Source organism: Orussus abietinus, unplaced genomic scaffold (assembly GCF_000612105.2).
Source record: "Orussus abietinus isolate OABI.00-Male unplaced genomic scaffold, Oabi_2.0 scaffold246, whole genome shotgun sequence".
Classification (NCBI taxonomy): domain Eukaryota; kingdom Metazoa; phylum Arthropoda; class Insecta; order Hymenoptera; family Orussidae; genus Orussus; species Orussus abietinus.
The window spans coordinates 127041-138972 of record NW_019394446.1 but is presented as its reverse complement, the minus strand read 5'-3'; the positions used below and the strand labels follow the sequence as shown (position 1 = coordinate 138972).

The following is an 11932-nucleotide window of genomic DNA, read 5'->3' as shown; positions in this document are numbered from 1 at the left end:
CGGTATTAAATAATATTAGGTGGTGAAGACGTACCCAAAGTCAGATTTATCTAATAATATTGAATAAGTACCGACGGTGGAGATTTACAATTAGGCCCGGTTTACAGCAGGTTTAAACCGGATGTAACCCGGTTAAACTCCGGTTAACTCGAGTTGTGGAACCGGGCCTCAGTCGGCTTCAGTTGGATTTACGCAATGCAATAGACATCAATCATTTTGATGAATTCATTATTTATCCATCTACATGTAGCAACACTTTCTCAGAGATTTTAGATTAATAATACGCTTAATTCCGAAGTGAAACCTGGGTCGATAATCACGACACATCAGGGTTGATGTGTCGTGATTATGGCGTATCCCGATACTCGGGTGGGTTCCCGTGTTTCTTTCATAGCATTTCGTAGGATCCCATAGAATCCCTACGATGGCACTTCTTCCAGTCCAGACGTAATATTTACGCTTTTATGGCTTTCTTTTACGGAACAGAACGAAATAAAGCATTAGAAGCGATTACAATTTAACCCATGTAGTGTCCGGGTAAAAACAAGAATCTCTTGAGGATTAAGATTTCCATGTGTCTCGATGTGGTAACCTGTTGCGTCCCACCCGGTCCCACCCACACTCAGCTCTTCGAAATTTAAATCGGCTGTTCCGGGCGTCGGTTAGGAAAGAAAACAAGTGCAAACGTTGGTGCAATTTAAAGGATACAGGTGGACGCGAGCAGGTACAACAAGTGGGTTACAAGTGCAGGAACTCACGTTTAATTGGATATGATTAGATTAACATACAGATTGTATGTACGTGCGTGAGCTTGTTATTTGCAAATTAGATACGCAAAAAATCAGGTAATTTATTAAGTTGTAAAAAAGTGTCAGTGTGTAATGCTGCTAGTGAGATTTTTTTAAGGGTTATTAAGCTACTTTGAGTTTTATTTCTTAAAAGTCCTCCTCGCGTCAGGATTTATAAAATATATAGGTTGAAAAATATAAGGGAGTTAAGGAAATATTTGAGAAAATTTCAGAGTAAGTTATAAAAGAGTTTCAATATCGTAAGGTTATCGATGAGTTCTTTTAAGCGTCACTGAGGATATTCTCTACTTTGTTTCGCAAAAGTGCTTTTCTTTGTAATTTATAAAACACCTGAACTGTAAATTAAAAGGGGTTGAGGAAGTATTGGAGAAAGTTTGAAGAGCATTTTGGAGATAAGGAAAAATAAAGTAATCCATTAGCTTGTGAAAAAGTTTTAATATTGTATTTTCAAGGACTTATCGACTTTGAATTTTGCTTTTTAAGATATTGGCTATGTCTCTAAAATGAAATATTTGTAGTAATGTAAATATTTGTGTTTTTTGGAATCTTTCGCAGCAAATAAATTAAAACTGCTCCTGTAGCGATTTAAGAAACATATAGATAGTCAAATTAAAAAGATTAAGTAAATAGAGGAAATTTGAGGAATGTCTTGAAGATGCAGAAAGATTAAGTGCTTAATATATTTATGAAGAGGTCATTTTAATATCCAGCTAGTTGTTGTAGAATTCGATAGAAATCGGTGTTCTTTGAACTATGTTTCGGGAACTCGCACACCATTCTTGTATTAAACAAATTTGCTGTACATATTGAACTTATAGAATATTACATAATCGAGAAATTGTTGTGTTAATGTTGTAAAATTATGCACCCATGAATTCCATTCTATAAAATAAGGTCCATTCCGTTCTGTTATTTACCAAATGTACAAATTACAGGAAAAACAGGAGTGAATAAATATTTGCCATTACACCCTATGAGAAAAGGAAATGAATTAAACAAAATGAGTGATTCCAGTGATAGTGGTAAATACAAGTGGACACCAGATAGCACAACGCTGTTAGTATCGGTATGGACTGACAAGCAAGTGCAGAAACAGTTACAATACACTACTAAGCCGCAATTAATCTGGGAAAGCATTGCCCGTTACATGAGGAAGAAGGGCTACAATGTCAATGGTAAACAATGCCGTTCCCGAATGAAACAAGTTTTGGTATGTTATCGTGAAGCAAAGAGAGCTGGTACACGAGCAGGTGTTGAGCAGTATTATGAGTCCATCGATAAGGTTCTTAAAACCAAACAAGTGGAACAGATCAATATCAATGGAGTGGATACCGTTGGTGAGAGACTTCTCTTTAACAAAATAGAGATAAATTAGAAAATTGAACATAGAAATTTATTTACATCTGTATATAACACATTGAATATATTTTTTAAATATACTATTGGCTTAATTAGCATTATTTATAAAATATTAATCAACATGATTTTTACATGTAATATATTTTTTTTATATTTAGATACAACGGCAAATGTTAAGTCACCGCCAAAGGACGTGAAGACTAATAAGAATCTTCAAATGAGATACAAGTATCAGGAGCCGATAGGTACTATGTTGCGCACGGAGGCTCTTTCCCCTGCATGGCAATGTGCAAGTAAGTGAAACTTATTTTAAGGAAATTGTGTAATGGACAATTAAACTGCCTTAAGTATTTCTTTACTACATAATTAAAAATAGTCCAACTATAAATTTCATTATTATACCAAGAAATGAATACAGCGAAGATAAAAAAATCTTAACACTTTAACTATAGAATCTGTGGTTATCAAGTTTTTAATCTGCATACATTTATCTATCTGTATAAATAACAGAGGCAAAGATGTAATTTTTAATACTCTGTCAAGTATTAAGTTTAAAAATTAAACTTAAATTTATTCTTACAGACGAGGAAGACTATCCAGACTCCCCAGAGTCCAATGAGACGGTTCTTGCTCAGCCATACCGAGCCCTATCTCCAGTAAGAGATGCAGCAACAAACACTGGACAACAACTTACTCAACCAATCAGAACAACGACTCGTCCCAATTCATTACCTGTAGACGATTCTCCAATACGAGAGAACTACAGACCAAATATGATGACAAACAATCGTTTTAGCGAGATACCTTTCCAGAATGCGGTTCAAAATGTGCAAAATCAGATCATTCAGGAGAATATGCAGCAGAATCAAGCAATGTTGCAGCACAACATCCTCCAGAATTATTTGCCCCAGCAAGAAGTGACGAAACGAGACCCCATTTACCAGCAAAATCTACTCCGAAGCGTAGATCAAGGACTCTTGTACAATCAGATGAGATTAAGACACGAAATTCTCCAGGCAAACATTCCAAACGCAGTTCCGGAATCGAACCTGAGAACACAAAACCAATTGCAAAGGAATGTTGCGACAAATAATGGCGCTATGCCTCAAGAACCGAAAAAGCCACATTTCAGGCAAAATCTATCGGTTGCATTTAAGCAGTATCAAGACACCATTCCTGCTCAACCGTATACCTCGAATGTCAACCAGATGGGTACGTTATCTCCTCGGCATTCTCCAGAGATGTGTCCCAACCTGAACGAAGGGTTTTGCCAATCACCAGGTAACGAGAAATCTCATAACCTCAATGAGACGTATGTTCAGCCGATGCCTACGGAAGAGCCTCAGTTCTTACCAGCAGTTAACGATACTTGCGTCACTACCAATGCTACTTACAACGACGACAATCTTTCCATCGAGTTTCTTCAAGAGTCTCCGACTCCTGAAGAGAATGGAGTTACCAGATTGAAGGAGTCTCCGACAATGGAGAACACTACTGTGCCAAATGCTCCAGCTAGGAAAAAGAAGACAGAGAAGCTGGAACAACTTATGATAAGTGCTATTAATTCACAAAACGAAGTCGTTAACAAGGTAAGTTGTTTGACTACAAGCTTTTGAGTGAACTTCCAATTATTGGGTTTAGTTTTTTTTTTTTAAGTCTAGTAGGTAATCTAGTGTATAGAAGAAAATGAAAATAGTGTACAATAGATATACTTAAATAGCAGAATCTAATTTAACATCTCTCGATTGACGAATGTGATTAAAAAAATTTATTTATTAATTTTTATTAATAAATAATAGTTTTAGAAATACGCCCAGCAAACAGACTCACGTCGTCTACACGTAAATTTAAGGTCACTTATAGACCTACTAACGTCATAAAATGATCAAATCTAATGTCCGTTTTACGTACCTCATTAGGCAAAATGTCACAGCCCAATAACGTCACATGATTACGTTTTCGTGACGTTCCGGTATCACGTCAAGGAAAATTAAATCTAACGTATGTTTGATGCATTTTTGACCAACGTATGGTATATGTAAATAAAATACTACAATACGTGTCAACGTTATTAAAACACAAAAACTTTTGAAACTTTTTTTCAAAAAGCTCAGTATAAGCGTACTCAGTATAAACTTTTTAAACATACAAAATAATTACAATGCAGTCTTATAATAATCCATAGCTCTGTACGTACAATTAGAACCAGACAGGTACTTAACAAAATTACGTTCTATAAGAAATTGAAAACTGGCAGATAATATTCACTCCATTATAAATGACCCTACAATTGTTATAATTAGGTTCAAATAAACATTCGGACTATAAATTATATGGATTTGTATGATGACTGACATTACAAGTTTCCTAACCAGAAATGGATACAAAATGGAAAAAAAAAAAACGCGTATTAATACGTAAATGCGTTCCTCCTTCTCCCAAATAGTCAGCAAAAAATAGTCTGTGCAAGCTCGTAGGTACACATTTCTATCCAAGGCAACATTTAATGGAAACATGACACAGTCTTAAATTAAATACTGCATTTGTACTGATTATATCACTAATTCATACTGTTGTTACAGTTATAACAAATTTGAGAGGGAGTGTATAATTGGTAAAGAAATCCATCTCTTCTTACTTTCATCTAGAGGTAATACAATACACTTAGACACTATATTATCTACTGGGCACGTATCAATATCTTTTCCTAAATCAAAAACTATACGAATGTTTAACAGTTCAGATGAAAAGGTATACTTATATAATGGACGGGATGAATAAAATCCTCTGCCGATAAGCCATGATCAGAACTTACTAAAATATTAAAAATTTGCATCACAGTGTCCTCGACCAAACAGTAACAATCTGCTTTTGAATGAGAATAAACTAAAAATGTTACATTTTGATAATGCAATTTTTTAAACTGTTTGTAAGATAAACAAGGGGCAGTTAAAGATAAAGGACCATTATTGTGTTGCATTGTAGCATTCATTTTGTTTTCTCTCATTCTTAAAACGTTTAAAGAAAATTTGCTTATTTCATTGATTCGATTATACACCTCTTACAAGGGATTAATGATAGACTTTACCATCCATTTAAGGAATCCGAGATAATTTTCAAACGGAAATGAAGAGAAATTATCGAGTGAACCATGCTTTTTAACATCAAGATAAAGGTGACATAGCATGTGCACATTATATATAAGAAAAGCTTTGCCATACATGTGTATGCAACGGTAGACAAAAAGATTTAGCAATTCACCAGCTCGATCACATCCAAATATGGATAAATGTTTTTCAAAAACCATAATCGTAATTCCCGTGTGCAATGAAAGATAATGTTTATAAACTGCTACATCTGAAATATTTTTCAGGACCACTGGACCCAAATAAAGCAAAAACGTACGTAATTCAGTAGCCGTCCATCTTGCTAGTTCTGATAAAGTACGAGGTTTCCTATTAAACTCTACAGGAAAATAAGTTTTGAAAGATATTAAAGATTTTGATATTTTATGAATATCTACGCTTTTTAACCTAACTTGGAGTGGCCCACCAATCCATGCATGCAGTCATTTTCTCATTACACCTAAGCAACAGTTGTACATGTAATCAATGGGAAAATTCATTTTCATCCCTATAGGCAGATTAAGGTGAAGTGAAACCCCCTTCAAATCAGTCGATTCGAATACAACACTTTTTTTTAATGGTATTAGACCAAACTGTCCGAAACTTTAACAGATCACTCCTGATCATCTAAGAATTGTCCTGACACATTTAAAATTGAGATTTTTGGATACAATTTTTTAACTTAGCCCAGACCAGAACCAAAATGGCGTCGAGCTCTCACATTTCGATCAATATACAATTATCGAAGGCTCTGATATGAGAAACGAAAGGGTCAGGACAATTTTACGACAATTTAGAACACTCTGGTAATTGATAAACTCGCATTTGAACGGGATAAAGGCAAGAAAAGTGTTGTATGCGCTTCTATGCCAAAACGATGGTAATACGAGGTCTCGGAGTGAAAATTTAATTGACCTGGTAATCACAGATGGCGCAGGGGGTCCCTCTGCAGTTAATTTGGGCCCCAGAAAGCATGAATCCAGAGGATTTCTGGAGTTATATTCAATTTCTTTATAATTATTGTATGAAAACGACAGGTGGAGTATGCCATTTGGTACAATATCCAATATAATTCGACACAGCTGTCAATATAAAAACGAACGTCGGCAACGTAGGCATTTAGAAAAATCTTCTTTATCGACGTCGATCAAGTTCCTCGACGTGTTTCACTTCACCTTAAGTAACGGAGTTATTCTTAGATGATGATCTTCATCTACTTGTTGTACAAAACTCAAACCTGTTCTAAGAGAGGAATTTGTTGAAATAAAAATTACTCGCCTTTCAAAGAACTCTCCCGATTCGATATATTTTTCGGAGGAAGAGTATCCACTGTACGATTTTATGCATTTTAAATAAGACCTAGCTGGTGCATCGCATATGAAACTATGTATCTTGATTTAATATTTTTGAAAATTATATTCAAAACCCTCTTCCAAAATATGATTTAAATCATTAATAAAATCTTCTAAATAATCTTCTACCCAGTGAACACTGTTATATAACTGTTAGGTAAATGTTACGTTTTCGAAACTAACACGTTATGTAGCATAAAAGTAATGTGGAAGTTAGATGTTAATTATTATTTCCCACACAGTAAGGTAACATATTATGTAACATGTTATATTAATGTTATATCAATGTTGTAATTTCAGTTACCTTAAAGTAATATTAATTTTTTCATACCTTTAATTAAAAAGATCACGCAATTTTATCCAGTTATATAATTTTTTATTTTTTATTATTTTTTGGTAAAGTAATTGAAATTAATTTGTAAATTGTATTAAGCTGGAGATTGTGATTCATTTCGGGGGCCAATATAAGGCTATATATGTCTTTTTAGTTTTGTGACTGACGTAATTGCGCCATCCTCACTTCCACTAGAACTTGAAAAACGGGATGGCTTTCGAGTAATTCTTTTGCGTTTCAAAGGGATCTCTGCTTCACCTTGCAGGTCTGAAGTAGACTCAGCTAGCTTCATTTTGCGACGAGCTTTAATATAATCGTCTGAACATAATAATTCATTAGCATTCAAAACACTTATCTATTGTAAAACAGAAACAGTTACCTGTATCAAAAAATTGCCGTGAAATAGAATACAGTTCCCAAGTCCCTTCATCTGGTGTACCACCGTTTTTTTTTAATTTTTTATAATTATTTTATTGTTTTATTGGCGGCCAAAACACTTATTTCTTCCGCGACGTTAACCATTTTTCGTGGACAACTGCCAAACCTTCACCATCTTTTTCATCGAATTGAATGCCTACAAAAGTCATTTTTACCTACAAGGACACATTTACTTATTAATTTTAGAACAGAATTAGATGTTACTCTACCTAAACATGAAACACGTGGCGCAAGCTAGCCTAAAAAATAAAGACGACAACACTTTATATAATTATACGAAAATATTCCACTTAAAATATTCGCAGATCACTCACCGCATTGAAAGAGCCACACGATTTTAATTCCGCAAAAATGGGAGCAATACTATTAGAAAAGACGTACTTAGTGCGATATCCAACGGTGTCGAACGTAACAACGAAAAAGAGATATTGGCGGGAAACGGAAATTCGCCTGCGCATGATTCGCCGTGATTTTATATACGTGCTGCTACCTATGAACAGCGTCAAATTGAAAACCACTTGAATTTGCATGAACAATAAACGTTGCTAATGTAGGTAACACTTTAAATCTGCTTTTACCCTAGTCGACTTAATATTTTATTCTGTTACTCTACATACTAGTATCGTAGAAAATACAAAATGTTTCATAATACAACTGATGTAATAAATTAGCAAAACTCGCATTATTAATTAAATAATATTTATTTAGGATTATCAAGTAAATAATACAATGTAAAAATACATTTATTAACAACTTTTGCAAGGTCACATATGTCATCCGAATGTAACGCCACAGTAACGTACTATTGTATACATTAAGAAGACAACTCACAAAGGACGTTCAATGTACGTGAAATGTAGAGCATGTGACGTTACCGACGAAGAAATACGAGATAATGACGTGTAGATAACGTGAATCTGTTTGCTGGGACAGTTTTTCAGGCGTGTGTGCTTTGATTTAGAGCAAAAAGTATTTAGAACGAATCCTCTGATACTTGTTATGTTAATAAAAACCTTTCCAAATGATATATCTAATGTAAAAATAATTTCAGATTCTTGCGGCCCAGACGGATATGGTAACGAAATTTCTTGATTTGGATCGAGATCGCCAACAAAGGCTGGAAAATCGTTTGGATCACTTATTACATGTTGTACATACTTCGGTATTGAGCAATAATCAGGAGAAGGCAGCTGAAATAACTCCACCGCTTTCGGAGCCGATGATAACGAATTTGGATCCACCTCCAAAGCCAGGAGTAATCCCACCGAAGCTGGATTTAGTCCCTCCGAAGCCTTGCAGAGTGCCTTGCACCGTTGCAAACAGCAATGTCCAATTAATTAATCAAAACCCAATTCAGACGAAACCAGGAGTTGTCTCTCCTCTAATGAGTCCGAATAGAAAGATGGGACAGATATGGACAAAACTCGGTATACAGTTATTATAAATATTTCATGGATAACATTCTATTACTGTGCAACCCCTTCATTTTAATTTGAATTAATTGAAAATTAAGAAATCTATAAATTATTAAGTACTATTATTTTTGAAATGTATGAAAAGGCAGTCATTTCAATAATCCGTGACTTCATGGACATAATCTTAGTTTTTGAATTGTTTTTTCTGTGACAATTCAATAATCTTTTCTTTAAGGTAAATTTACGAAGGCTATTCTGGTATTAAAAATATTTCAATAGTTACCAGAGTCCAAAATCAAAGTAACAAGAGATTGAAACACGTGTTTCTCTTCCTTGAAGTAAATTAATCGACTTCATTCTAGTATGAAAAATACATCAAGAGTAACTAGATTTCAAATATTCTCATGTTAATAATTTATATTCCCTGAGTTTTCCGTGTTTTTTATGCAATGTGATATAGAACTTTGTATATTTCTGTTTTATTAGGACCGGTCTCGCAGTCACCCTTTGTCAAGGCGCAACAACAACTTGGACTTCGACAGAACTCTAACACAGAGGCTCGTACTCAGTCCTCTGCGGAGAGACGCATAGCAAAGCAGATCGAATTCCTTACGGACACCAAGAACTTAATATTTGAAACGACAGCTTTCCTGGGGATGGAGAGGCAGGTTGAAGAGAGAATAAAGAACTCCAGGATTCAAGAAAACATGAGGGAAGAACTGGCAGCCCGAAACAGATTAGTCACCGACCGCGAACCAACTCCAGCTATGATCCTCACCGCAGCGTTTCTGGATGCTGAGTGTAAGTCTTCGGAAGGTTTGCAACAGAACTGGACCTGGAACAGATACTCATCAGAGCGAAGGGAAACTCAAAACGTGCCAACTCGAGATGTCAAGTTCAACTTTAAGGAGACCGAGGGACAAAGGAGAAAGTTCCGCGAAGACGATTTACTCACCGGTCACGGAGAGAGCTATGAACGCCTTCGACAGCTCAATATTGGACCAGGATACGCCAGGGATCCGATGGACTCCTCTACTCCTGCAAAACCCCCTCGACGTCCAGACCTTCAGGGAGCAAGTGCAGAAGTTCCTCGACAGACCATTCAGCAATTGGCTCAGCTCGTAATGAACAGTGCCAGGTGGCGAAATAACGCTACTGAAGGACAACATGTCCCCTTTGCTCAGACCGTGAATCCTAAGAACGAGGATCTCGTCATCCAAGATCAAAATTTACCTGCCAATCGTATTTCGAATGACAATCCTGTTCCTCGACCTAGATTCCCAGGAGATTCCGAGGGGAACCCCACTACGAAGAGTACAGGTAAATTTGCATTGCAATGTTTAAATTATGTAAAATTAATATCACCACACTTCAAATGATACGAGTGAAGTTGCCCTACACATGTTTATGTAAATTCGAGACTTGTAAAACGGTGACGTGTAGGTAAACGTGACGTCTTCGGAATCACCGTAGGTTTATGCGAGGTTGAATCAAAAAGGTAATCACTTTGAAGAGACGTAAAATTTCTTAGATTTGTAAATATCTTTGATCAAATTCTCTATCCAAATATTTTTGTCGCCTACATCTTATTTCTTTCCGAGTCAACAACTGTATGAAAGTCTATAAAAGTGAATTACAGTTTCAAAAAAATGCATAAAATCTTGGATATTACACTTGCATAGAACAACGTTTCTTAAGGGCGATTATATTTAATCGTTGAGTAGAGTTTTAAAACTACGTGTTTTTCATTTTAATTATAGACATGTAAATACATTGCTCGTCAAAATCTGTAATACCTGAAAATCAATGTTGTGGATTTCTAATAACAGTATACATATATTGTTTGGCTTAACAAAAGAGAACTATGACGATATCTCGGTAACTGCAAGTATTTTTAAGCCAAAATTGGTTCACTGTCTTTTTGTATTATCCTGAACGATATATGTTAGCCTCTGATTTGTACAACTTTTATTCTTAAATTTGCAATTTTTTTTGTGAACAGTATACGTCAATTTAATTATTATTCCCTATCATTAATTCCATATAATCTTGATTTTACAGCACCATGGAGTGGACCGAGTAGTGGCTCTCTGGAAAGATACTCTTACGAAGGACAAACGACAAATAGACACTCCGATAACGCTGGAAAATTATCGAACAATGTCCAACGTTTGTCTTACAACTCCAGACCGACAAACTCGCTTTCTATGGGATTCACCACTGAGATGTTAGATGCGGAAAATCAACCAGAGGTGGAAAATAGGGCCGTGCTTACCAGTAAACAAATTGGTTTTGTAACGAATAATGACAAGGCATCTTGGATGCAAAATATTCGCTCCACAGAAAATGACAAAGGACCTTTCACTGAACTGCAAAAAGTTTACTCGAAGAGAGCCCAACTCGATCATGCTCTTCCATACATGACGAGTAATGGGAATCCAATTACTCCTCAGGAACAGAACATGATTGATCGTTACGTCTATCAATTAAAGGAGAAAGAAGAAAAGGAAAAGGAAACGGACTCTGACAAGGACGAGGAATTCTTGGATACTACAGGGACTTTAATCTTGCATCCCGGACCTTCCAGAAGAGAATCCTTGACTTCCATTGGGACTGCAACCTCTTCTAAGACAGGGCAAACTGCTAGATCTAATTGTGTGATATCCTAAACGCTGCCAAAAATTATCTCCTTTCGTTTAACTTCATTTCATCTCGTTAATTGCATTTCATGTTAAGGGGATGTGAAAGTGGCATCCGAAAGGCCAATCGTTCATGAAACTTTTCTACGACTGGATATACCGAATTGTTTCAAACTTTACAACGTGAACATGGAGGGTATAAGGAAGGTCTTGACATTCATAAAATTTCATATTTTTTATGACAAATTTTGAAAATATCTATAAACAAATTTTTAAAGAATTGAAATGTTAAGGGTGTCAGGACCTTCCTTATAGCCTCCATATTCATATTGTCAAGTTTAAAATGATTCGGTACACCCGATATGGAGATAAGATTTATAAACGGGACCTCTTTGACACCATTTTCACATCATCTTAATTGATATTCGTCACAGTTAAATTCATGAGGAATATTCAGTTAA

The 11932-nt window shown here is 35.5% G+C and overlaps 1 protein-coding gene across 2 annotated transcripts; it reads left to right on the top strand.

Moving 5' to 3' along the window:
- Nucleotides 1–253: 253 nt before the first annotated feature.
- Nucleotides 254–11627, top strand: LOC105696033. Of its 2 annotated transcripts, XM_012418171.1 has the most exons (8): nt 254–845; nt 1745–2146; nt 2327–2461; nt 2751–3380; nt 3450–3757; nt 8469–8844; nt 9319–10152; nt 10894–11627. In XM_012418171.1, exons 2-8 carry the CDS (start codon nt 1783–1785, stop codon nt 11499–11501), a joined length of 3255 nt encoding a protein of 1084 aa, XP_012273594.1. In that variant the 5' UTR covers nt 254–845; nt 1745–1782; the 3' UTR covers nt 11502–11627. The 2 variants fall into 2 exon arrangements, with proteins under 2 accessions (XP_012273594.1, XP_012273593.1); XM_012418170.1 differs by having other exon boundaries at nt 2751–3757.
- Nucleotides 11628–11932: the final 305 nt, after the last annotated feature.